Source organism: Oncorhynchus mykiss, unplaced genomic scaffold, assembly GCF_013265735.2.
Source record: "Oncorhynchus mykiss isolate Arlee unplaced genomic scaffold, USDA_OmykA_1.1 un_scaffold_250, whole genome shotgun sequence".
Classification (NCBI taxonomy): domain Eukaryota; kingdom Metazoa; phylum Chordata; class Actinopteri; order Salmoniformes; family Salmonidae; genus Oncorhynchus; species Oncorhynchus mykiss.
Genome location: NW_023493709.1, coordinates 116025 through 143002, shown reverse-complemented (window position 1 = coordinate 143002; position 26978 = coordinate 116025). Strand labels below are relative to the sequence as shown.

At 44.0% G+C, this 26978-nt stretch overlaps 1 protein-coding gene across 1 annotated transcript in view; it reads right to left on the bottom strand.

Moving 5' to 3' along the window:
* Window positions 1-26978, bottom strand: part of LOC110518376 (regulator of G-protein signaling 11) — a 74306-nt gene that overhangs the window by 24055 nt on the left and 23273 nt on the right. Inside the window, exons 7-11 of the mRNA XM_036973460.1 lie at window positions 26499-26575; window positions 26324-26405; window positions 5275-5343; window positions 3829-3852; window positions 3646-3707 (exon numbers count right to left, since the gene is read on the bottom strand). Of these exons, the coding sequence (XP_036829355.1) occupies window positions 3646-3707; window positions 3829-3852; window positions 5275-5343; window positions 26324-26405; window positions 26499-26575 (314 nt within the window). The remainder of the gene's footprint in view (window positions 1-3645; window positions 3708-3828; window positions 3853-5274; window positions 5344-26323; window positions 26406-26498; window positions 26576-26978) is intronic.

Genomic DNA, 26978 nt, shown 5'->3' with positions numbered 1-26978 from the left:
TGAAAAGTTAAGGTTAGATATTAAGGTTAGGTATTAACTGCATGGTTAAGGTTAGGTATTAACTGAATGGTTAAGGTTAGATATTGAGGTTAGTTATTAACTGAATGGTTAAGGTTAGGTATTAACTGAATGGTAAGGTTAGGTATTAAGGTTAGGTATGAACTGACTGGTTAAGGTTAGGTATTAACTGAATGGTTAAGGTTAGGTATTAAATGAATGGTTAAGGTTAGGTATTAACTGAATGGCTAAGGTTAGGTGTTCACTGCATGGTTAAGGTTAGGTATTAAGGTTAAGTATGAACTGAATGGTTAAGGTTGGGTATTAACTGAATGGTTAAGGCTAGTTATTGACTGAATGGTTAAAGTTAGGTATTTACTGAATGGTTAAGGTTAGCTATTACGGTTAGGTATTAACTGACTGGTTAAGGTTAGGTATTAACTGAATGGTTAAGTTAGGTATTAAGGTTAGATATTATCTTAATGGTTAAGGTTAGATATCAAGGTTAGGTATTAACTGCATGGTTAAGGTTAGATATTAACTGCATGGTTAAGGTTAGGTATTAAGGTTAGGTATTAACTGAATGGTTAAGGTTAGGTTTTAACTGAATGGTTAAGGTTAGGTATGAACTGAATGGTTAAGGTTAGATATTAAGGTTAGGTATTAACTGAATGGTTAAGGTTAGGTATTAAGGTTAGGTATTAACTGAAAAGTTAAGGTTATATATTAAGGTTAGGTATTAACTGCATGGTTAAGGTTAGGTATTAACTGAATGGTTAAGGTTAGATATTGAGGTTAGTTATTAACTGAATGGTTAAGGTTAGGTATTAACTGAATGGTAAGGTTAGGTATTAAGGTTAGGTATTAGCGGAATGGTTAAGGTTAGGTTTTAACTGAATGGTTAAGGTTAGGTATGAACTGAATGGTTAAGGTTACATATTACGGTTAGGTATTGACTGAATGGTTAAGGTTAGGTATTTAGGTTATGTATTAACTGACTGGTTAAGGTTAGGTATTATCTGAATGGTTAAGGTTAGGTATTAACTGCATGGTTAAGGTTAGGTATTAACTGAATGGTTAAGGTTAGATATCAAGGTTAGGTATTAACTGACTGGTTAAGGTTAGGTATTAACTGCATGGTTAAGGTTAGGTATTAAAGTTAGGTATTAACTGAATGGTTAAGGTTAGGTTTTAACTGAATGGTTAAGGTTAGGTATGAACTGAATGGTTAAGGTTACATATTACGGTTAGGTATTAACTGAATGGTTAAGGTTAGGTATTAAGGTTAGGTATTAACTGAACGGTTAAGGTTAGGTATTAAGGTTAGGTATGAACTGACTGGTTAAGGTTAGGTATTAACTGAATGGTTAAGGTTAGGTATTAAATTAATGGTTAAGGTTAGGTATTAACTGAATGGCTAAGGTTAGGTGTTCACTGCATGGTTAAGGTTAGGTATTAAGGTTAAGTATGAACTGAATGGTTAAGGTTGGGTATTAACTGAATGGTTAAGGCTAGTTATTGACTGAATGGTTAATGTTAGGTATTTACTGAATGGTTAAGGTTAGGTATTACGGTTAGGTATTAACTGACTGGTTAAGGTTAGGTATTAACTGAATGGTTAAGTTAGGTATTAAGGTTAGATATTATCTTAATGGTTAAGGTTAGATATCAAGGTTAGGTATTAACTGCATGGTTAAGGTTAGATATTAACTGCATGGTTAAGGTTAGGTATTAAGGTTAGGTATTAACTGAATGGTTAAGGTTAGGTATTAACTGAAAAGTTAAGGTTAGATATTAAGGTTAGGTATTATCTGAATGGTTAAGGTTAGGTATTAACTGCATGGTTAAGGTTAGGTATTAACTGAATGGTTAAGGTTAGATATTGAGGTTAGGTATTAACTGAATGGTTAAGCTTAGGTATTAACTGAATGGTAAGGTTAGGTATTAAGGTTAGGTATTAGCGGAATGGTTAAGGTTAGGTTTTAACTGAGTGGTTAAGGTTAGGTATGAACTGAATGGTTAAGGTTACATATTACGGTTAGGTATTGACTGAATGGTTAAGGTTAGGTATTTAGGTTATGTATTAACTGACTGGTTAAGGTTAGGTATTATCTGAATGGTTAAGGTTAGGTATTAACTGCATGGTTAAGGTTAGGTATTAACTGAATGGTTAAGGTTAGATATCAAGGTTAGGTATTAACTGACTGGTTAAGGTTAGGTATTAACTGCATGGTTAAGGTTAGGTATTAAAGTTAGGTATTAACTGAATGGTTAAGGTTAGGTTTTAACTGAATGGTTAAGGTTAGGTATGAACTGAATGGTTAAGGTTACATATTACGGTTAGGTATTGACTGAATGGTTAAGGTTAGGTATTTAGGTTATGTATTAACTGACTGATTAAGGTTAGGTATTAACTGAATGGTTAAGTTAGGTATTAAGGTTAGGTATTAACTGAATGGTTAAGGTTAGATATCAAGGTTAAGTATTAACTGCATGGTTAAGGTTAGATATTAACTGCATGGTTAAGGTTAGGTATTAAGGTTAAGTATTAACTGCATGGTTAAGGTTAGGTATTAAGGTTAGGTATTAACTGAATGGTTAAGGTTAGATATTAAGGTTAGGTATTAACTGAATGGTTAAGGTTAGATATTAAGGTTAGGTATTAACTGAAGGGTTAAGGTTAGGTATTAACTGACTGGTTAAGGTTAGTTATTAAGGTTAGGTACTAACTGTATGGTTAAGGTTAGGTATTAACTGAATGGTTAAGGTTAGGTATTAAGGTTAGGTGTTAACTGAATGGTTAAGGTTAGGTATTAAGGTTAGGTATTAACTGAATGGTTAAGTTTAGGTATTAACTGCATTGTTAAGGTTAGGTATTAACTGTATGGTTAAGGTTAGGTATTAACTGAATGGTTAAGGTGAGGTATTAAGGTTAGGTATTAACTGAATGGTTAAGGTTAGGTATTAAGGTTTGGTATTAACTGAATGGTTAAGGTTAGGTATTAACTGAATGGTTAAGGTTAGGTATTAACTGACTGGTTAAGTTTAGGTATTAACTGAATGGTTAAGGTTAGGTATTAACTGACTGGTTAAGGTTAGGTATTAACTGAATGGTTAAGGTTAGGTATTAACTGAATGGTTAAGGTTAGGTATTAAGGCTAGGTATTAACTGACTGGTTAAGGTTAGGTATTAACTGAATGGTTAAGGTTAGGTATTAAGGTTAGGTATTAACTGAATGGTTAAGGTTAGGTGTTAAGGTCAGGTATTAACTGACTGGTCAAGGTTAGGGTTAGATATTAAGGTTTGGGATATCACATCACTCTGTCTTTAAACTAAAATATCAAAAACAACTTGCTATTGCTGGATTTAAGCTTGCAATCTTTGGAATCAGAGGCAAATGCTTATGTCTACCATCCCCATCCCAACACCCAAACCTACTTGAAGGTAACATAATGGTTAAGGTTAGGAATTAACAAGCACACTATCCACCATCCCCGTCCCAACACCCTAGAAACACCCAAACCTACTTGAAGGTAACAGCCCCCCTAGTGGCCGGTTTCACGTCATCCCCCAACATCCTCTGACATGGATGGACATCAAATACTAACTTGTATCACGGGGGACCAAGCTGTGTTTTTGTAACATACCTCTCAAGACAGATGGAGGACTTGACACGGTTTCTCCCCAGAGCTCTTCTACTGTGTTCAATCTGTAACCATCAAACACACAAACACACACAAACACACACACACATACACAAACACGGTCAGAAGAATGTTTGTTTGTTATACCGGTATTAGAAACAGTATTTGTTATGTTGAGATGTTTACCTCTCTCTTGTAGTGGTCAGCGTTCTGGTCTGGATTGAGGAGGAGGAGGAGTAATTGGTAGGAGGAGGAGGAGACCGTGAGAGGAGGAGGAGACAGTGAGAGGAGGAGGATGAGACAGTGAGAGGAGGAGGAGGAGACAGTGAGAGGAGGAGGAGGAAACAGGGGGAGGAGGAAGAGACAGTGAGAGGACGAGGAGGAGACAGTGAGAGGAGGAAGAGGAGACATTTAGAGGTGAGAGGAGACAGTGAGGAGGGGGAGGAGGGAGAGGAGGAGGAGGGGGAGAGAGTCTAGTGAGTAGTCATAATAAACACATTGGGGTTGTCATTTGTAAATGCAGTCAGTGTTAGTCATTATTGTAACTATAGTTGGTGTTACTATGATGACGGCAGACAGTGTAAGTTAGTATGGTGACTAGGTGTTTGTTCTCTGTTAGGAACACTTACTATGGACCTCGCGTGCAGCACCAGAGAGACGATAGTGAGAGATATAAAAGAGAAGGAGAGAGACATAGAGAGATAGAGAGAGAAGGGGCGAGAGGAGAGATGAGATAGAGACATGAAGAGATAGAGAGAGAGGGGAAAAGAGGAGATAGAGACATGGAGAGATGAGGAGATAGAGAGAGGGGGTAAGAGGAGAGAGAAAAGGGGAGAGAGGAGAGAGGAGATAGAGACATGGAGAGATAGAGAGGGGGCGGGAAAGTGGAGAGAGGAGATAGAGACATGGAGAGACAGAGAGCGGGAAATAGGAGAGAGGAGATAGAGACATGGAGAGATAGAGAGGGGGCAAGAAAGATGGAAAGAGGAGATAGAGACATGGAGAGATAGAGAGAGAGGGGGAAAGATGAGATAGAAAGGGGGAGTGAGGAGAGAGGAGATAAAGAAATGGAGAGATAGAGAGGGGGAACGAGGAGAGAGGAGATAGAGAAATGGAGAGAGGAGATAGAGACATGGAGAGATAGAGAGGGGGAAAGAGGAGAGAGGAGATAGAGACAGAGAGATAGAGAGGAGAGACATGGAGCGATAGAGAGGGGGAAAGAGGAGAGAGGAGAGTGATATGGAAAGAAGAGTGAGAAAAGAGGAGAGAGGAGAGAGGAGATGGAGAGATAGAGAGAGGGAAAGAGGAGAGAAGAGATAGACATGGAGAGATAGAGAGGGGAAAAGAGGAGAGAGAAGATAGAGACATGGAGAGATAGAGAAGGGGAAAGAAAGATGGAGAGAGAGAGGAGATAGAGAGACATGGAGAGATAGAGATGGAGAAAGAAAGATGGAGAGAGGGAGAGATAGAGAGATACATGGAGAGAGGAGAAAGAGAAGTAGAGAGAGAAAACAAAAGAGAAAGTGAGAGAGAAGGACAGAGAGAAGGAGATAATTTAGTTTTATTACTGAGCAACATGTTTCAGGTCTGAGTGGTTATTGAGGTCTGTGGTCAGAGTTACAGGTTACTGACCAGTGCGACTCGGGAGCTGAGGACGTTGCATCTCTCAGGTCCCAGATCCAACACGTCAAATGCCCCCGGCTGCAACACACACACACACACACACACACACACACACACACACACACACACACACACACACACACACACACACACACACACACACACACACACACACACATACACACACACACACACACACACACACACACACACACACACACACACACACACACACACACACACTTTATGTTATTTATTTTTATTTCACCTTTATTTAACCAGGTAGGCCAGTTGAGAAGAAGTTCTCATTTATAACTGCGACCTGGCCAAAATAAAGCAAAGCAGTGCGAGAGAGGGTCCAGATTGTCCAGCTGATTTGTAGGGTCCAGATTGTCCAGCTGATTTGTAGGGGTCCAGATTGTCCAGCTGATTTGTAGGGTCCAGATTGTCCAGCTGATTTGTAGGGGTCCAGATTGTCCAGCTGATTTGTAGGGGTCCAGATAGTCCAGCCCAGCTGATTTATAGGGCCCAGATTGTCCAGCTGATTTGTAGGGTCCAGATTGTCCAGCTGATTTGTAGGTGTCCAGATTGTTCAGCTGATTTGTAAGGTCCAGATTGTCCAGCTGATTTGTAGGGGTCCAGATTGGCCAGCCCAGCTGATTTGTAGGGGTCCGGATTGTCCAACTGATCTGTAAGGGTCAAGATTGTCTAGCACAGCTAATTTGTAGGGGTCCAGATTGTTTAGCCCAGCTGATTTGTAGGGTCCAGATTGTCCAGCTGATTTGTAGGGTCCAGATTGTCCAGCCCAGCTGATTTGTAGGGATCCAGATTGTCCAGCTGATTTGTAGGGGTCCAGATTGTCCAGCTGATTTGTAGGGTCCAGATTGTCCAGCTGATTTGTAGGGGTCCAGATTGTCCAGCTGATTTGTAGGGGTCCAGATAGTCCAGCCCAGCTGATTTATAGGGCCCAGATTGTCCAGCTGATTTGTAGGGTCCAGATTGTCCAGCTGATTTGTAGGTGTCCAGATTGTTCAGCTGATTTGTAAGGTCCAGATTGTCCAGCTGATTTGTAGGGGTCCAGATTGGCCAGCCCAGCTGATTTGTAGGGGTCCGGATTGTCCAACTGATCTGTAAGGGTCAAGATTGTCTAGCACAGCTAATTTGTAGGGGTCCAGATTGTTTAGCCCAGCTGATTTGTAGGGTCCAGATTGTCCAGCTGATTTGTAGGGTCCAGATTGTCCAGCCCAGCTGATTTGTAGGGATCCAGATTGTCCAGCTGATTTGTAGGGGTCCAGATAGTCCAGCCCAGCTGATTTATAGGGCCCAGATTGTCCAGCTGATTTGTAGGGTCCAGATTGTCCAGCTGATTTGTAGGGTCCAGATTGTCCAGCTGATTTGTAAGGTCCAGATTGTCCAGCTGATTTGTAGGGGTCCAGATTGGCCAGCCCAGCTGATTTGTAGGGGTCCGGATTGTCCAACTGATTTGTAAGGGTCAAGATTGTCTAGCACAGCTGATTTGTAGGGGTCCAGATTGTTTAGCCCAGCTGATTTGTAGGGTCCAGATTGTCCAGCTGATTTGTAGGGTCCAGATTGTCCAGCCCAGTTGATTTGTAGGCGTCCGGATTGTTTAGCCGAGCTGATTTGTAGGGTCCAGATTGTCCAGCTGATTTGTAGGGTCCAGATTGTCCAGCTGATTTGTAGGGGTCCAGATTGTCCAGCTGATTTGTAGGGTCCAGATTGTCCAGCTGATTTGTAGGGGTCCAGATTGCCCAGCTGATTTGTAGGGTCCAGATTGTCCAGCTGATTTGTAGGGGTCCAGATTGTCCAGCTGATTTGTAGGGGTCCAGATTGTCCAGCTGATTTGAACCTCCTATGTTGAACATAATAAACGGCTCTCTATCCCCCGGATGTGTACCAAACTCACTAAAAGTGGCAGTAATAAAGCCTCTCTTGAAAAAGCCAAACCTTGACCCAGAAAATATAAAAAACTATCGGCCTATATCGAATCTTCCATTCCTCTCCAAAAAATTTTAAAAGGCTGTTGCGCAACAACTCACTGCCTTCCTGAAGACAAACAATGTATACGAAATGCTTCAGTCTGGTTTTAGACCCCATCATAGCACTGAGACGGCACTTGTGAAGGTGGTAAATTACATTTTAATGGCATCGGACCGAGGCTCTGCATCTGTCCTCGTGCTCCTAGACCTTAGTGCTGCTTTTGATACCATCGATCACCACATTCTTTTGGAGAGATTGGAAACCCAAATTGGTCAACACGGACAAGTTCTGGCCTGGTTTAGATCTTATCTGTCGGAAAGATATCAGTTTGTCTCTGTGAATGGTTTGTCCTCTGACAAATCAACTGTAAATTTCAGTGTTCCTCAAGGTTCCGTTTTTAGGACCACTATTGTTTTCACTATATATTTTACCTCTTGGGGATGTTATTCAAAAACATAATGTTAACTTTCACTGCTATGCGGATGACACACAGCTGTACATTTCAATGAAACATGGTGAAGTCCCAAAATTGCCCTTGCTAGAAGCATGTGTTTCAGACATAAGGAAGTGGATGGCTGCAAACATTCTACTTTTAAACTCGGACAAAACAGAGATGCTTGTTCTAGGTCCCAAGAAACAAAGAGATCTTCTGTTGAATCTGACAATTAATCTTAATGGTTGTACAGTCGTCTCAAATAAAACTGTGAAGGACCTCGGCGTTACTCTGGAGCCTGATCTCTCTTTTGAAGAACATATCAAGACCATTTCAAGGACAGCTTTTTTCCATCTACGTAACATTGCAAATATCAGAAACTTTCTGTCCAAAAATGATGCAGAAAAATGAATCCATGCTTTTGTCACTTCTAGGTTAGACTACTGCAATGCTCTACTTTCCGGCTACCCGGATAAAGCACTAAATAAACTTCAGTTAGTGCTAAATACGGCTGCTAGAATCCTGACTAGAACCCAAAAATTTGATCATATTACTCCAGTGCTAGCCTCTCTACACTGGCTTCCTGTCAAACCAAGGGCTGATTTCAAGGTTTTACTGCTAACCTACAAAGCATTACATGGGCTTGCTCCTACCTATCTCTCTGATTTGGTCCTGCCGTACATACCTACACGTACGCTACGGTCACAAGACGCAGGCCTCCTAATTGTCCCTAGAATTTCTAAGCAAACAGCTGGAGGCAGGGCTTTCTCCTATAGAGCTCCATTTTTATGGAACGGTCTGCCTACCCATGTCAGAGACGCAAACTCGGTCTCAACCTTTAAGTCTCTACTGAAGACTCATCTCTTCAGTGGGTCATATGATTGAGTGTAGTCTGGCCCAGGAGTGGGAAGGTGAACGGAAAGGCTCTGGAGCAACGAACTGCCCTTGCTGTCTCTGCCTGGCCGGTTCCCCTCTTTCCACTGGGATTCTCTGCCTCTAACCCTATTACAGGGGCTTAGTCACTGGCTTACTGGGGCTCTCTCATGCCATCCCTGGAGGGGGTGCGTCACCTGAGTGGGTTGATTCACTGATGTGGTCATCCTGTCTGGGTTGGCGCCCCCCCCCCTTGGGTTGTGCCGTGGCGGAGGTCTTTGTGGGCTATACTCAGCCTTGTCTCAGGATGGTAAGTTGGTGGTTGAAGATATCCCTCTAGTGGTGTGGAGGCTGTGCTTTGGTAAAGTGGGTGTGGGTATATCCTTCCTGTTTGGCCCTGTCCGGGGGTGTCCTCAGATGGGGCCACAGTGTCTCCTGACCCCTCCTGTCTCAGCCTCCAGTATTTATGCTGAGGTAGTTTATGTGTCGGGGGGCTAGGGTCAGTTTGTTATATCTGGAGTACTTCTCCTGTCCTATTCGGTGTCCTGTGTGAATCTAAGTGTGCGTTCTCTAATTCTCTCCTTCTCTCTTTCTTTCTCTCTCTCGGAGGACCTGAGCCCTAGGACCATGCCCCAGGACTACCTGACATGATGACTCCTTGCTGTCCCCAGTCCACCTGGCCGTGCTGCTGCTCCAGTTTAAACTGTTCTGCCTTATTATTATTCAACCATGCTGGTCATTTATGAACATTTGAACATCTTGGCCATGTTCTGTTATAATCTCCACCCGGCACAGCCAGAAGAGGACTGGCCACCCCACATAGTCTGGTTCCTCTCTAGGTTTCTTCCTAGGTTTTGGCCTTTCTAGGGAGTTTTTCCTAGCCACCGTGCTTCTACACCTGCATTGCTTGCTGTTTGGGGTTTTAGGCTGGGCTTCTGTACAGCACTTTGAGATATCAGCTGATGTACGAAGGGCTATATAAATACATTTGATTTGATTTGTAGGGGTCCAGATTGTCCAGCTGATATTTAGGGGTCCAGGTTGTCCAGCTGATTTGTAGGGGTCCAGATTGTTTAGCCCAGCTGATTTGTAGGGTCCAGATTGTCCAGCTGATTTGTAATGGTCCAGATTGCCCAGCTGATTTGTAGGGTCCAGATTGTCCAGCTGATTTGTAGGGTCAGATTGTCCAGCCCAGCTGATTTGTAGGGGTCCACATTTTTTAGCCCAGCTGATTTGTAGGGTCCAGATTGTCCAGCTGATTTGTAGGGGTCCAGATTGCCCAGCTGATTTGTAGGGTCCAGATTGTCCTGCTAATTTATAGGGGTCCCGATTGTCTAGCCCAGCTGATTTGTAGGGTCCAGATTCTCCAGCTGATTTGAAGGGTTCCAGATTGTCCAGGTGATTTTTAGGGGTCCAGATTGCCCAGCTGATTTGTAGGGTCCAGATTGTCCAGCTGATTTGTAGGATTCCAGATTGTCCAGCTGATTTGTAAGGGTCCAGATTGTCCAGCTGATTTTTAGGGGTCCAGATTGTCCAGTCGAAATGTAGGGGTCCAGATTGTCCAACTGATTTGTAGGGGTCCAGATTGTCCAGCTGATTTGTGGGGGTCCAGATTGTCCAGCTGAAATGTAAGGTTCCAGATTGTCCAGCTGATTTTTAGGGGTCCAGATTGTCCAGTCGAAATGTAGGGGTCCAGATTGTCCAACTGATTTGTAGGGGTCCAGATTGTCCAGCTGATTTGTAGGGGTCCATATTGTCCAGCTGAAATGTAAGTGTCCAGATTGTCCAGCTGATATGTAGGGGTCCAGATTGTCCAGCTGATATGTAGGGTTCCAGTTTGTCCAGCCCAGCTGATTTGTAGGGTCCAGATGGTCCAGCTGATATGTAGGGGTCCATATTGTCCAGCTGATATGTAGGGGTCCAGATTGTCCAGCTGATTTGTAGGGGTCCAGATTGTCCAGCTGATTTGTAGGGGTCCAGATTGTCCAGCTGATTTGTAGGGTCCGGATTGTCCAGCTGATATGTAGGTGTCCAGATTGTTTAGCCCAGCTGATTTGTAGGGTCCAGATCGTCCAGCTGATTTGTAGTTGTCGAGATTGTTTAGCCCAGCTGATTTGTAGGGATCCAGATTGCCCAGTTTATTTGTAGGGGTCCAGATTGTTTAGCCCAGCTCATTTGTAGGGGTCCAGATTGTCCAGCTTATTTGTAGGGGTCCAGATGGTCGAGCTGATTTGTAGGGGTCCAGATTGTCCAGTTGATATGTAGGGGTCCAGATTGTCCATCTGATATGTAGGGGTCCAGATTGTCCAGCTGATATGTAGGGGTCCATATTGTCCGGCTGATATTTAGGGGTCCAGATTGTCCAGCTGATTTGTAATGGTCCAGATTGTCCAGGCCAGCTGATTTGTAGGGGTCCAGATTGTTTAGCCCAGCTGATTTGTAGGGTCCAGACTGTCCATTCCAGCTGATTTGTAGGGGTCCAGATTGTCCAGCTGATTTGTTGGGGTACAGATTGCCCAGCTGATTTTTAGGTGTCCAGATTGCCCAGCTGATTTGTAGGGGTCCAGATTGTCCAGCTGATTTGTACTTTTTCCAGATTGTCCAGCTGATTTGTAGGGTCCAGATTGTCCAGCTGATTTGTACGGGTCCAGATTGCCCAGCTAATTTGAAGGGTGCAGATTGTCCAGCCCAGCTGATTTGTAGGGGTCCAGAATGTTTAGCCCAGCTCATTTGTAGGGGTCCAGATTGTCCAGCTTATTTGTAGGGGTCCAGATGGTCGAGCTGATTTGTAGGGGTCCAGATTGTCCAGTTGATATGTAGGGGTCCAGATTGTCCATCTGATATGTAGGGGTCCAGATTGTCCAGCTGATTTGTAGGGTCCAGATTGTCCAGCTGATTTGTACTATTCCAGATTGTCCAGCTGATTTGTAGGGGTCCATATTGTCCGGCTGATATTTAGGGGTCCAGATTGTCCAGCTGATTTGTACGGGTCCAGATTGTCCAGCCCAGCTGATTTGTAGGGGTCCAGATTGTTTAGCCCAGCTGATTTGTAGGGTCCAGACTGTCCATTCCAGCTGATTTGTAGGGGTCCAGATTGTCCAGCTGATTTGTTGGGGTACAGATTGCCCAGCTGATTTGTAGGGGTCCAGATTGCCCAGCTGATTTGTAGGGGTCCAGATTGTCCAGCTGATTTGTAGGGTCCAGATTGTCCAGCTGATTTGTACTATTCCAGATTGTCCAGCTGATTTGTAGGGTCCAGATTGTCCAGCTGATTTGTACAGGTCCAGATTGCCCAGCTAATTTGAAGGGTGCAGATTGTCCAGCCCAGCTGATTTGTAGGGGTCCAGAATGTTTAGCCCAGCTGATTTGTAGGGTCCAGATTTTCCAGCTGATTTGTAAGGGTCCAGATTTGCCCAGCTGATTTGTAGGGGTCCAGATTTTCCAGCTGATTTGTAGGCGTCCAGATTGTCCAGCTGATTTGTAGGGTCCGGATTGTCCAGCTGATATGTAGGGGTCCAGATTGTTTAGCCCAGCTTATTTGTAGGGTCCAGATTGTCCAGCTGATTTGTTGGTGTCAAGATTGTTTAGCCCAGCTGATTTGTAGGGATCCAGATTGCCCAGTTTATTTGTAGGGGTCCAGATTGTTTAGCCCAGCTGATTTGTAGGGGTCCAGATTGTCCAGCTTATGTGTAGGGGTCCAGATGGTCGAGCTGATTTGTAGGGGTCCAGATTGTCCTGTTGATATGTAGGGGTACAGATTGTCCATCTGATATGTAGGGGTCCAGATTGTCCAGCTGATATGTAGGGGTCCATATTGTACAGCTGATATGTAGGGGTCCAGATTGTCCAGCTGATTTGTAATGGTCCAGATTGTCCAGCCCAGCTGATTTGTAGGGGTCCAGATTGTTTAGCCCAGCTGATTTGTAGGGTCCAGACTGTCCATTCCAGCTGATTTGTAGGGGTCCAGATTGTCTAGCTGATTTGTTGGGGTACAGATTGCCCAGCAGATTTTTAGGTGTCCAGATTGCCCAGCTGATTTGTAGGTGTCCAGATAGTCCAGCTGATTTGTAGCGTCCAGATTGTCCAGCTGATTTGTACAATTCCAGATTGTCCAGCTGATTTGTAGGGTCCAGATTGTCCAGCTGATTTGTACGGGTCCATATTGTCCAGCTGATTTGTACGGGTCCAGATTGTCCAGCTGATTTGTAGGGTACAGATTTCCCAGCTGACTTGTAGGGGTCCAGATTGTCCAGCTGTTTTGTAGGGGTCCAGAATGCCCAGCTGATTTGTAGGGGTCCAGATTGTCCAGCTGATTTGTAGGGTCCAGATTGTCCAGCTGATTTGTAAGGGTCCAGATTGCCCAGCTGATTTGTAGGGGTCCAGATTGTCCAGCTGATTTGTAGGGGTCCAGATTGTCCAGCTGATTTGTAGGGTCCGGATTGTCCAGCTGATATGTAGGGGTCCAGATTGTTTAGCCCAGCTGATTTGTAGGGATCCATATTGCCCAGCTGATTTGTAAGGGTCCAGATTGTCCAGCTGATTTGTAGGGGTCCAGATTGTCCAGCTGATAAGTAGGGTCCTGATTGTCCAGCTGATATGTAGGGGTCCAGATTGTCCAGCTGATTTGTAGGGGTCCAGATTGACCAGCTGATTTGAAGGGTGCAGATTGTCCAGCCCAGCTGATTTGTAGGGGTCCAGAGTGTTTAGCCCAGCTGATTTGTAGGGTCCAGATTGTCCAGCTGATTTGTACGGGTCCATATTGTCCAGCTGATTTGTAGGGGTCCAGATTGTCCAGCTGATTTGTAGGGTCCGGATTGTCCAGCTTATATGTAGGGGTCCAGATTGTTTAGCCCAGCTGATTTGTAGGGATCCATATTGCCCAGCTGATTTGTAAGGGTCCAGATTGTCCAGCTGATTTGTAGGGTCCTGATTGTCCAGCTGATATGTAGGGGTCCAGATTGTCCAGCTGATTTGTAGGAGTCCAGATTGACCAGCTGATTTGAAGGGTGCAGATTGTCCAGCCCAGCTGATTTGTAGGGGTCCAGAGTGTTTAGCCCAGCTGATTTGTAGGGTCCAGATTGTCCAGCTGATTTGTACGGGTCCATATTGTCCAGCTGATTTGTAGGGTCCAGATTTCCCAGCTGACTTGTAGGGGTCCAGATTGTCCAGCTGTTTTGTAGGGGTCCAGAATGCCCAGCTGATTTGTAGGGGTGCAGATTGTTTAGCCCAGCTGATTTGTAGGGTCCAGACTGTCCATTCCAGCTGATTTGTAAGGGTCCAGATTGTCCAGCTGATTTGTTGGGGTCCAGATTGTCCAGCTGATTTGTAGGGTCCAGATTGTCCAGCTGATTTGTACGATTCCAGATTGTCCAGCTGATTTGTAGGGTCCAGATTGTCCAGCTGATTTGTACGGGTCCAGATTGCCCAGCTAATTTGAAGGGTGCAGATTGTCCAGCCCAGCTGATTTGTAGGGGTCCAGAATGTTTAGCCCAGCTGATTTATAGGGTCCAGATTGTCCAGCTGATTTGTAAGGGTCCAGATTTGCCCAGCTGATTTGTAGGGGTCCAGATTGTTCAGCTGATTTGTAAGCGTCCAGATTGTCCAGCTGATTTGTAGGGTCTGGATTGTCCAGCTGATATGTAGGGGTCCAGATTGTTTAGCCCAGCTGATTTGTAGGGTCCAGATTGTCCAGCTGATTTGTAGGTGTCGAGATTGTTTAGCCCAGCTGATTTGTAGGGATCCAGATTGCCCAGTTTTTTTGTAGGGGTCCATATTGTTTAGCCCAGCTGATTTGTAGGGGTCCAGATTGTCCAGCTTATTTGTAGGGGTCCAGATGGTCGAGCTGATTTGTAGGGGTCCAGATTGTCCAGTTGATATGTAGGGGTCCAGATTGTCCATCTGATATGTAGGGGTCCAGATTGTCCAGCTGATATGTAGGGGTACAAATTGTCCAGCTGATATGTAGGGGTCCAGATTGTCCAGCTGATTTGTAATGGTCCAGATTGTCCAGCCCAGCTGATTTGTAGGGGTCCAGATTGTTTAGCCCAGCTGATTTGTAGGGTCCAGACTGTCCATTCCAGCTGATTTGTAGGGGTCCAGATTGTCCAGCTGATTTGTTGGGGTACAGATTGCCCAGCTGATTTTTAAGTGTCCAGATTGCCCAGCTGATTTGTAGGGGTCCAGATTGTCCAGCTGATTTGTAGGGTCCAGATTGTCCAGCTGATTTGTACGATTCCAGATTGTCCAGCTGATTTGTAGGGTCCAGATTGTCCAGCTGATTTGTACGGGTCCATATTGTCCAGCTGATTTGTACGGGTCCAGATTGTCCAGCTGATTTGTAGGGTCCAGACTTCCCAGCTGACTTGTAGGGGTCCAGATTGTCCAGCTGTTTTGTAGGGGTCCAGAATGCCCAGCTGATTTGTAGGGGTCCAGATTGTCCAGCTGATTTGTAGGGTCCAGATTTTCCAGCTGATTTGTAAGGGTCCAGATTGCCCAGCTGATTTGTAGGGGTCCAGATTGTCCAGCTGATTTGTAGGGGTCCAGATTGTCCAGCTGATTTGTAGGGTCCGGATTGTCCAGCTGATATGTAGGGGTCCAGATTGTTTAGCCCAGCTGATTTGTAGGGATCCAGATTGCCCAGCTGATTTGTAAGGGTCCAGATTGTCCAGCTGATTTTTAGGGTGTGAATTGTCCAGCTGATATGTAGGGGTCCAGATTGTCCAGCTGATAAGTAGGGGTCCTGATTGTCCAGCTGATATGTAGGGGTCCAGATTGTCCAGCTGATTTGTAGGGGTCCAGATTGACCAGCAGATTTGAAGTTTGCAGATTGTCCAGCCCAGCTGATTTGTAGGGGTCCAGAGTGTTTAGCCCAGCTGATTTGTAGGGTCCAGATTGTCCAGCTGATTTGTACGGGTCCATATTGTCCAGCTGATTTGTACGGGTCCAGATTGTCCAGCTGATTTGTAGGGGTCCAGATTGTCCAACTGATTTGTAGGGGTCCAGATTGTCTAGCTGATTTGTAGGGTTCCAGATTGTCTAGCCCAGCTGATTTTTAGGTGTCCAGATTGCCCAGCTGATTTGTAGGGGTCCATATTGTCCAGCTGATTTGTACGATTCCAGATTGTCCAGCTGATTTGTAGGGGTCCAGATTGTCCAGCTGATTTGTACGATTCCAGATTGTCCAGCTGATTTGTAGGGGTCCAGATTGTCTAGCTGATTTGTAGGGTTCCAGATTGTCTAGCCCAGCTGATTTGTAGGGGTCCAGATTGCCCAGTTGATTTGTAGGGGTCCAGAATGTCCAGCCCAGCTGAATAGTAGGGGTCCAGGTTGTCCAGCTGATTTGTATGGTCCAGATTGCCTAGCTGATTTGTAGGGGTCCAGATTGTCCAGCTGTTTTGTAGGGGTCCAGATTGTCCAGCTGTTTTGTAGGGGTCCAGATTGCCAAGCTGACTTGTAGGGGTCCAGATTGTCCAGACCAGCTGATTTTTAGGGGTCCAGATTGTCCAGCCCAGCTAATTTGTAGGGGTCCAGATTGTCCAGCTGATTTGTAGGGGTCCAGATTGTCTAGCAAAGCTGATTTGTATGGGTCCAGATTGTTTAGCCCAGCTGATTTGTAGGGTCCAGATTGTCCAGCTGATTTGTAGGGTCCAGATTGTTTAGCCCAGCTGATTTGTAGGGGTCCAGGTTGTCTAGCCGAGCTGATTTGCAGGGGTCCAGATTGTCCGGCTGATTTGTAGGGTCCAGATTGCCCAGCTGATTTGTAGGGGTCCAGATTGTCTAGCCCAGCTGATTTGTAGGGGTCCAGATTGTCCAGCCCAGCTGATTTGTAGGGATCCAGATTTTCCAGCCCAGCTAATTTGTAGGGGTCCAGATTGTCTAGCCCAGCTTATTTGTAGGGGTCCAGATTGTCCAGCTGATTTGTAGGGGTCCAGATTGTCTAGCCCAGCTGATTTGTAGGGTTCCAGATTGATTAGCCCAGCTGATTTGTAGGGTCCAGATTGTCCATCTGATTTGTAGGCTCCAGATTGTTTAGCCCAGCTGATTTGTAGGGGTCCAGATGGTCTAGCCCAGCTGATATGTAGGGTTCCAGATTGTCTAGCCCAGCTGATTTGTAGGGGTCCAGATTGCCCAGTTGATTTGTAGGGGTCCAGAATGTCCAGCCCAGCTGAATAGTAGGGGTCCAGGTTGTCCAGCTGATTTGTATGGTCCAGATTGCCTAGCTGATTTGTAGGGGTCCAGATTGTCCAGCTGTTTTGTAGGGGTCCAGATTGTCCAGCTGTTTTGTAGGGGTCCAGATTGCCAAGCTGACTTGTAGGGGTCCAGATTGTCCAGACCAGCTGATTTTTAGGGGTCCAGATTGTCCAGCCCAGCTAATTTGTAGGGGTCCAGATTGTCCAGCTGATTTGTAGGGGTCCAGATTGTCTAGCAAAGCTGATTTGTATGGGTCCAGATTGTTTAGCCCAGCTGATTTGTAGGGTCCAGATTGTCCAGCTGATTTGTAGGGTCCAGATTGTTTAGCCCAGCTGATTTGTAGGGGTCCAGGTTGTCTAGCCGAGCTGATTTGCAGGGGTCCAGATTGTCCGGCTGATTTGTAGGGTCCAGATTGCCCAGCTGATTTGTAGGGGTCCAGATTGTCTAGCCCAGCTGATTTGTAGGGGTCCAGATTGTCCAGCCCAGCTGATTTGTAGGGATCCAGATTTTCCAGCCCAGCTAATTTGTAGGGGTCCAGATTGTCTAGCCCAGCTTATTTGTAGGGGTCCAGATTGTCCAGCTGATTTGTAGGGGTCCAGATTGTCTAGCCCAGCTGATTTGTAGGGTTCCAGATTGATTAGCCCAGCTGATTTGTAGGGTCCAGATTGTCCATCTGATTTGTAGGCTCCAGATTGTTTAGCCCAGCTGATTTGTAGGGGTCCAGATGGTCTAGCCCAGCTGATATGTAGGGGTCCAGATTGTTTAGCTCGGCTGATTTGTAGGGATCCAGATTCTGAATCTCTTTCAGAACATCAGCTGTCTGGATTTGGGTGAAGGAGAGGAAGAGGGGGCTTGGGCTAGTTGCTGCAGGGGGTGCGGAGCCGTTGGCCGGGGTTGGGGTAGCCAGATGGAAGCATGGTAATTGAAGCAATGCTTTATTGAAATGATCGATTATCGTAGATTTATCGGTGGTGACATTGTTTCCAAGCCTCAGTGCAGTGGGCAGCTGGGAGGAGGTGCTCTTATTCTCAATGGACTTTGCAGTGACCCAGAGCTTTTTGGAATTAGTGCTACAGGATGCACATTTCTGTTTGAAATAGCTAGCCTTAGCTTTCCTAACTGCCTGTGTATATTTGTTCCCGACTTCCCTGAAAAGTTGCATATTGCGGGGGCTATTTGATGCTAATGCAGAACGCCACAGGATGTTTTTGTGCTGGTCAAGGGCAGTCAAGTCTGGAGTGAATCAAGGGCTATATCTGTTCTTAGTTCTACATTTTTTGAATCGAGCATGCAACCAGGCATCGTCTGTTGACGGGATGAGATCAATATCCTTCCAGGATACCCGGGCCAGGTCGATTAGAAAGGCCTGTTCGCTGAAGTGTTTTAGGGAGCGTTTTGACAGTGATGAGGGGTGGTCGTATGACTACGGACCCATTACACACGAAGGCAATGAGGCAGTGATTGCTGAAATCCTGGTTGAAGACAGCAGAGGTGTATGTAGAGGGCAGGTTGGTCAGGATGATAATCTAAGAGGGTGTCCATGGTAGGTTCCTTGATGATTTGTGTGAGATTGAGGGCATCTAGTTTAGATTGTAGGATGTTTGGGTTGTTAAGCATGTCCCAGTTTAGGTCACCTAACAGTATGAGCTCTGAAGATAGATGGGGGGCAATCAATTCACATATGGTGTCCAAGGTACAGCTGGGGGCAGAGGGGGGTCTATAGCAAGCCGCAATGGTGAGAAACTTGTTTCTGGAAAGGTGGATTTTTTAAAGTAGAAGCTCTAATTGTTTGGGCATAGTCCTGGATAGCATTACAGAATTTTTCAGGTTGTCTCTGCAGTAGATTGCAACTCCACCCCCTTTGGCGGTTCTATGTTGTCGGAAAATGTTATAGTTAGGAATGGAAATTTCAAGATTTTTGGTGGCTTTCTTAAGCCAGGATTCAGACACGGCTAGGCCATCCGGGTTGGCAGAGGGTGCTAAGGCAGTGAATAAAACAAACTTAGGGAGGAGGCTTCTAATGTTAACGTGCATGAAACCAGGCTTTTACGGTTACAGAATTCAACAAATGAGAGTGCCTCAGGAATAGGAGCAGTGCAGGGGGCTGCAGGGCCTGGGTTAACCTCTACATCACCAGAGATACAGAGGAGGAGTAGGATAAGGGTACGGCTAAAGGCTATAAGAAATGGTAGTCTAGTGCGTTCGGAACAGAGAGTAAAAGGAGCAGGTTTCTGGGCACGGAAGAATAGATTCAAGGCATAATGTACAGACAAGGGTATGGTAGGATGTGAGTACAGTCGAGGTAAACCTAGGCATTGAGTAGCGATGAGAGAGGTTTTGTCTCTAGAGGCACCAGTTAATGTGGTCACCGCATGTGTGGGGATTGGAACAAAAGGCCTAGCTAAGGCATATTGACCATGGCTTGAGGCTCTACAGTGAAATAAGACAATAATCACTAACCAAAACAGCAATAGACAAGGCATATTGACATTAGGGAGAGGCATGTGTAGCAGAGTGAATATCGGGTCAGGTGAGTAGCAATAGATGACTCAGGGAGCCAATTTATTAGTGCTACTACGCTAGGCTAGCTGGAGACACAGCGATTCAGTAGTGCAACTACTCTAGGCGAGCTGGAGACACAGCGATTCAGTAGTGCTACTACGCTAGGCGAGCTAGACACAGCGATTCAGTAGTGCTACTACTCTAGGCGAGCTGGAGACACTGAGATTCAGTAGTGCTACTATGCTAGGTGATCTGGAGACACAGCGATTCAGTAGTGCTACTACTCTAGGCGAGCTGGAGACACAGCGATTCAGTAGTGCAACTACTCTAGGCGAGCTGGAGACACAGCGATTCAGTAGTGCTACTACGCTAGGCGAGCTAGAGACACAGCGATTCAGTAGTGCTACTACTCTAGGCGAGCTGGAGACACAGAGATTCAGTAGTGCTACTATGCTAGGTGATCTGGAGACACAGCGATTCAGTAGTGCTACTACTCTAGGCGAGCTGGAGACACAGCGATTCAGTAGTGCAACTACTCTAGGCGAGCTGGAGACACAGCGATTCAGTAGTGCTACTACGCTAGGCGAGCTAGAGACACAGCGATTCAGTAGTGCTACTACTCTAGGCGAGCTGGAGACACTGAGATTCAGTAGTGCTACTATGCTAGGTGAGCTGAAGACACAGCGATTCAGACAGCTAGCAGGCCGGGGATAGCAGATGGGCCTCTGGGGACGTCGCGACGCAAGACCCTGTTGAAACCACCTCAGACGGTTATGTTGACAGACCAGTCGTGATGGATCGTCGGGGCTCCGTGCCGACCTTAAAGGGTCCAGGCCAATTGGCAAACGAGGTATTGTAGCCCAAGAATTGGCTGATGAACCTCTTCGGCTAGCCAGGAGATGGGCCTAGCTTGAGGCTAGCTCCAGGCTAACTGGTGCTTGCTTCAGGACAGAGACGTTAGCCAGGAATAGCCACTCGGATAGCAGCTAGCCAGCTGCGATGATCTGGTGTAAAGGTTCAGAACTTGCAGTAGGAATCCGGAGATGTGGTAGACAAAAAGCAGTCCGATATGCTCTGGGAATATCGCGCTGTGCAGACTGGCAGGAATTGACCGGGCTGAGGCTGGCTGATGTCCATGTTAACGGTGATGTTCGCTAGCAGTGGCTAACTGGCTAGTAGCTAGTTAGCTGGCTAGCTTCTGGTGGGGGGTTCTAAAGTATAAAAAATAGCAGATCCGTATCTTACAAATTCTTAGAAACTGACAGAGTGTTTTAATTGAATTGGTTAATGAACACATAAGAACTATGTGAATTCATCTAATGGGAATACTGAAGTATAATTACAAGCATTTCATAAGTGTCAAAGGCCTTTATTGACAATTACATGAAGTTGATGCAAAGAGTACATTTTTGCAGTGTTGACACTTCTTTTTCAAGACCCCTGCAGTCCATGCTGTCAATTAACTTCTGGGCCACATCCTGACTTATGGCAGCCCATTCTTGCATAATCAACGCTTGGAGTTTGTCAGAATTTGTAGGTTTTGTTTGTCCACCCGCCTCTTGAGGATTGACCACAAGTTTTCAGTGGGATTAATGTCTGGGGAGTTTCCTGGCCATGGACCCAAAATATCGATGTTTTGTTCCCCAAGCCACTTAGTTATCACTTTTGCCTTATGGCAAGCTGCTCCATCGTGTTAGAAAAGGCATTGTTCGTCACCAAACTGTTCCTGGATGGTTGGGAAAAGTTGCTCTTGGAGGATGTGTTGGTACCATTCTTTATTCATTGTTGTGTTCTTAGGAAAAAGTGTGAGTGAGCCCACTCCCTTGGCTGAGAAGCAACCCCACACATGAATGGTCTCAGGATGCTTTACTGTTGGCATAACACAGGACTGATGGTAGCGCTCACCTTGTCTTCTCCAGACAAGCTTTTTTTCCGGATGCCCCAAACAATCGGAAAGGGGATTCATCAGTGAAAATGACTTTACCTCAGTCCTCAGCAGTCCAATCCCTGTACCTTTTGCAGAAAATCAGTCTGTCCCTGATGTTTTTCCTGGAGAGAAGTGGCTTCTTTGCTGCCCTTCTTGACACCAGGCCGTTCTCCAAAAGTCTTTGCCTCACTGTGCGTGCAGATGCACTCACACCTGCCTGTTGGCATTCCTGAGCAAGCTCTGTCCTGGTGGTGCTCCGATCACGCAGCTGAATCAACTTTAGGAGACAGTCCTACCGCTTGTTGGACTTTCTTGCGCGCCCTAAAGCCTTCTTTACAACAATTGAACCACTCTCCTTAAAGTTCTTGATGATCCGATAAATGGTTGATTTAGGTGCAATTTTACTGGCAGCAATATCCTTGCCTGTGAAGCCCTTTTTGTGCAAAGCAATGACGACAGCACGTGTTTCCTTGCAGGTAACCATGGTTGACAGAGGAAGAACAATGATTCTAAGCACCACCCTCCTTTTGAAGCTTCCAGTCTGTTATTCAAACTCAATCAGCATGACAGAGTGATCTCCAGCCTTGTCCTCGTCAACACTCACACCTGTGTTAACGAGATAATCACTGACATGAGGTCAGCTGGTCCTTTTGTGGCAGGGCTGAAATGCAGTGGAAATGTTTTTTTGTGATTCAGTTAATTTGCATGGCAAAGAGGGACTTTGCAACTAATTGCAATTCATCTGATCACTCTTCATAACATTCTGGAGAGTATGCAAATTGCCATCATACAAACTGAGGCAGCAGACTTTGTGAAAATGAATATTTGTCATTCTCAAAACTTTTGGCCACGACTGTACACGGGACAACACAAAAACAGAAGTTCAACTGCTACGCCATCTTGGTCAGCTGACACACTGATACACACACACACACACACACACACACACACACACACACACACACAGTCAGCTCTGAGAGAGAGTGTGAGCACTTAGCCCTGCTCATGTTTTCCACTCTATTTCCTCCATCTTTATTCCCTCCATTCTCTCTCTCCACTCCTCTTCACTCTTTTCCTCCGCTCCTCCTCTTTAATTCATGAGAATTAAGGAACAGAAGACAAAGTGCGCCCTCCCCTCCACTCTCTCCTGCTCTCCCTCTATACCCTCTCTCCTCCTCTCCCTCAACTCCACTCTCTCCTTCCCTCCCTCTCCCTCCCTCCATCCCTCTCTCCCTCCCTCTCTCTCCCTCACTCCCCTTATATATTTTTTCTAGCTGAAGGTTTTAACAGATGAAATCTTCATATTTTGTGTCTGAGACAGTTAAACTGGTCTGGGTTAGACGGATCTGGTCTGGGTCTGGGTTAGACTGATCTGGTCTGGGTTAGACTGGTCTGGGTCTGGGTTAGACTGGTCTGGGTCTGGGTTAGACTGATTTGGTCTGGGTCTGGGTTAGACTGATCTGGTCTGTAGTGGTACTACTAGTATAGTAGTAGTAGTAGTAGTAGCAGTATAGCAGTAGTATCAGTGTAGCAGTAGTAATAGTAATAATAGTAGTCCAGTAGTAGTAAAGTAGTAGCGCAGCAGTAGTATAGTAGTAGTAATATTAGCAGTATAGCGATAGTAGTATAGTAGTAGTAACATAAATAGTATAGCAGTCGCATAGTATTAATATTAGTTGTATAGTAGTATAGTAGTAATATTAGTAGTATAGTAGTAGTAGTATGAGTAGTATGGTAGTAGTAATATTGGTTGTATAGTGATAGTGGTATAGTAGTATAGTAGTAGCAGTGCAGTAGCAGTAGTGTTAGTAGTATGCCGATGGTAGTATAGTAGTAGTAATATTAGCAGTATAGTTATAGTAGTATAGTATTAGTAGTAGTAATAGTAGTATAGTAGTAGTAGTAGTCTAGTAATGGTAATATTAGTAGTATAGTAGTAGCAGTACAGTAGTAGTAATATTAGTAAAATTAGTAGTAGTAGAAATAGTAATAGTCATAGTGTAGTAGTAGTAGTCATAATATAGTCGTAGTATAGTAGTAGTAGTAGAAATAGTAATAGTCATAGTGTAGTAGTACTAGTAGTAGCCATAGTATAGTCGTAGTATAGTATTAGTAGAAGTAGAAATAGTAATAGTCATAGTATAGTAGTAGTAGTAGTCATAGTATAGTCGTAGTATAGTAGTAGTAGTAGTAGAAATAGTAATAGCCGTAGTGTAGTAGTAGTAGTAGTAGAAATAGTAATAGCCGTAGTGTAGTAGTAGTAGTAGTAGAAATACTAATAGTCATAGTGTAGTAGTAGTCATAGTGTAGTCATAGTGTAGTAGTAGTAGCAGTAGTAGTCATAGTTGTAGTATATAATTATAGTTGTAGTATAGTAGTAGTAGTAGTTGTCTAGTAGTAGTAGAAGCATAGTAGTAGAAATAGTAATAGTTGTAGTATAGTAGTAGTCAAGTAGTAGTATAGTAGTAGTAATATTAGTAGCCATAGTAGTAGTAACAGTAGTAGCAGTATAGTAATAGTAATATTTGTAAAATTAGTAGTAGTAGTAGTAGCAGTAGTAGTAGTAATAATTATAGTAGTAGTGGTAGAATAGTAGTAGAAGTAGTAGCAGTACTTGTAGTAGTAGTAGTATTAGTAGCAGCAGTAGTATAGTAGTAATAGTGGTAGTAGTAGTCATAGTTGTATTATAGTAGTCTGGTAATATTATAGTAGTAGTATAGCAGTAATATATTAGTATTATAGTAGTAGTATAGTAGTATTATAGTAGTAATATAGTAGTAGTATAATAGTATTATAGTAGTAGCCATAGTTGTATTATAGTAGTATAGTAGTAGTATAGTGGCGGTATTCATAGGTGTATTATAGCAGTATACTGGTAGTATAGTAGTAGTATATTAGTATTACAGTAGTAGTATACAGTGCCTTGCGAAAGTATTCGGCCCCCTTGAACTTTGCGACCTTTTTCCACATTTCAGGCTTCAAACATAAAGATATAAAACTGTATTTTTTTGTGAAGAATCAACAACAAGTGGGACACAATCATGAAGTGGAACGACATTTATTGGATATTTCAAACTTTTTTAACAAATCAAAAACTGAAAAATTGGGCGTGCAAAATTATTCAGCCCCTTTACTTTCAGTGCAGCAAACTCTCTCCAGAAGTTCAGTGAGGATCTCTGAATGATGCAATGTTGACCTAAATGACTAATGATGATAAATACAATCCACGTGTGTGTAATCAAGTCTTCATAGAAATGCACCTGCACTGTGATAGTCTCAGAGGTCCGTTAAAAGCGCAGAGAGCATCATGAAGAACAAGGAACACACCAGGCAGGTCCGAGATACTGTTGTGAAGAAGTTTAAAGCCGGATTTGGATACAAAAAGATTTCCCAAGCTTTAAACATCCCAAGGAGCACTGTGCAAGCGATAATATTGAAATGGAAGGAGTATCAGACCACTGCAAATCTACCAAGACCTGGCCGTCCCTCTAAACTTTCAGCTCATACAAGGAGAAGACTGATCAGAGATGCAGCCAAGAGGCCCATGATCACTCTGGATGAACTGCAGAGATCTACAGCGGAGGTGGGAGACTCTGTCCATAGAACAACAATCAGTCGTATATTGCACAAATCTGGCCTTTATGGAAGAGTGGCAAGAAAAAAGCCATTTCTTAAAGATATCCATAAAAAGTGTCGTTTAAAGTTTGCCACAAGCCACCTGGGAGACACACCAAACATGTGGAAGAAGGTGCTCTGGTCAGATGAAACCAAAATTGAACTTTTTGGCAACAATGCAAAACGTTATGTTTGGCGTAAAAGCAACACAGCTGAACACACCATCCCCACTGTCAAACATGGTGGTGGCAGCATCATGGTTTGGGCCTTCTTTTCTTCAGCAGGGACAGGGAAGATGGTTAAAATTGATGGGAAGATGGATGGAGCCAAATACAGGACCATTCTGGAAGAAAACCTGATGGAGTCTGCAAAAGACCTGAGACTGGGACAGAGATTTGTCTTCCAACAAGACAATGATCCAAAACATAAAGCAAAATCTACAATGGAATGGTTCAAAAATAAACATATCCAGGTGTTAGAATGGCCAAGTCAAAGTCCAGACCTGAATCCAATCGAGAATCTGTGGAAAGAACTGAAAACTGCTGTTCACAAATGCTCTCCATCCAACCTCACTGAGCTCGAGCTGTTTTGCAAGGAGGAATGGGAAAATATTTCAGTCTCTCGATGTGCAAAACTGATAGAGACATACCCCAAGCGACTTACAGCTGTAATCGCAGCAAAAGGTGGCGCTACAAAGTATTAATTTAAGGGGGCTGAATAATTTTGCACGCCCAATTTTTCAGTTTTTGATTTGTTAAAAAAGTTTGAAATATCCAATAAATGTCGTTCCACTTCATGATTGTGTCCCACTTGTTGTTGATTCTTCACAAAAAAATACAGTTTTATATCTTTATGTTTGAAGCCTGAAATGTGGCAAAAGGTCGCAAAGTTCAAGGGGGCCGAATACTTTCGCAAGGCACTGTGGTAGTAGTAGCCATAGTTGTAGTGTAGTAGTATAGTGGTAGTATAATAGTAGTATAGTAGTATTACAGTAGTAGTATAGTAGTAGTAGTCATAGTTGTATTATAGTAGTAGTATAGTAGTAGTATAGTAGCAGTATAGTAGAAGTAGTCATAGTCCAAGTACAGTAGCAGCATAGTAGTATATTGGTAGTATAATAGTAGTATAGTAGTAGTATAGTAGTAGTAGTCATAGTTGTATTATAGTAGTAGTATAGTAGTAGTATAGTAGCAGTATAGTAGCAGTACAGTAGAAGTAGTCATAGTTCAAGTATAGCAGCAGCATAGTTAGTATAGTGGTAGTATAGTGGTAGTATAGTAGTAGTATAGCGGTAGAAGTCAGACTTGTACTATAGTAGTATAGTAGTAGTATAGTAGTAGTATAGCAGTAGTATGGTAGTATTATGGTAGTAGTGTAGTAGTAGTAGTCATAATTGTATATAATAGTATAGTAGTAGTGTAGTAGTATAGTAGTAGTAGTCATAGCTGTATTATAGTAGTATAGTAGTAGTATCTTAGTAGTATAGTAGTAGTATAGTGGTAGTATAGTGGCATATTTACACATGGTTTGTTGATCAGCCAGTAGGCTTGCTCCTGACACTCCAGAACGATACGGTCAGCCTTCCTTCTCTGCTTAGAGGCCCTACACACACACAGAGAGAGACACACAGGGTTAAGAGAGGTGAGTGTGTGTTTGTGTGTCTGAGTGTGTCTGAGTGTGTGTGTGTGTAGTTACCTGAGCTGTTCTCTAGCCTGCATCACCACAAAGTCCCAGGTGTGGTTAATCCTCTTGTGCAGGATGCTGTAGTTCTCCTGAAGAGGAGAGGGGATGAGAAGGACAGGAGGACGGTTAGTGATCCTACTGATGGACAGACAGATAGTGGAGATAGGAAAGGTGTACTAAAGGTTTGGGAAATGTTTACTAAAGGTTTAGGAAAGGTTTACTAAAGGTTTACTAAAGGTTTAGGAAAGGTTTACTAAAGGTTTAGGAAACGTTTACTGAAGGTTTACTAAAGGTTTAGGAAAGGTTTACTAAAGGTTTACTAAAGGTTTAGGAAAGGTTTACTAAAGGTTTAGGAAAGGTTTACTGAAGGTTTACTAAAGGTTTAGGAAAGGTTTACTAAAGGTTTACTAAAGGTTTAGGAAACGTTTACTGAAGGTTTACTAAAGGTTTGGGAAATGTTTACTAAAGGTTTACTAAAGGTTTAGGAAAGGG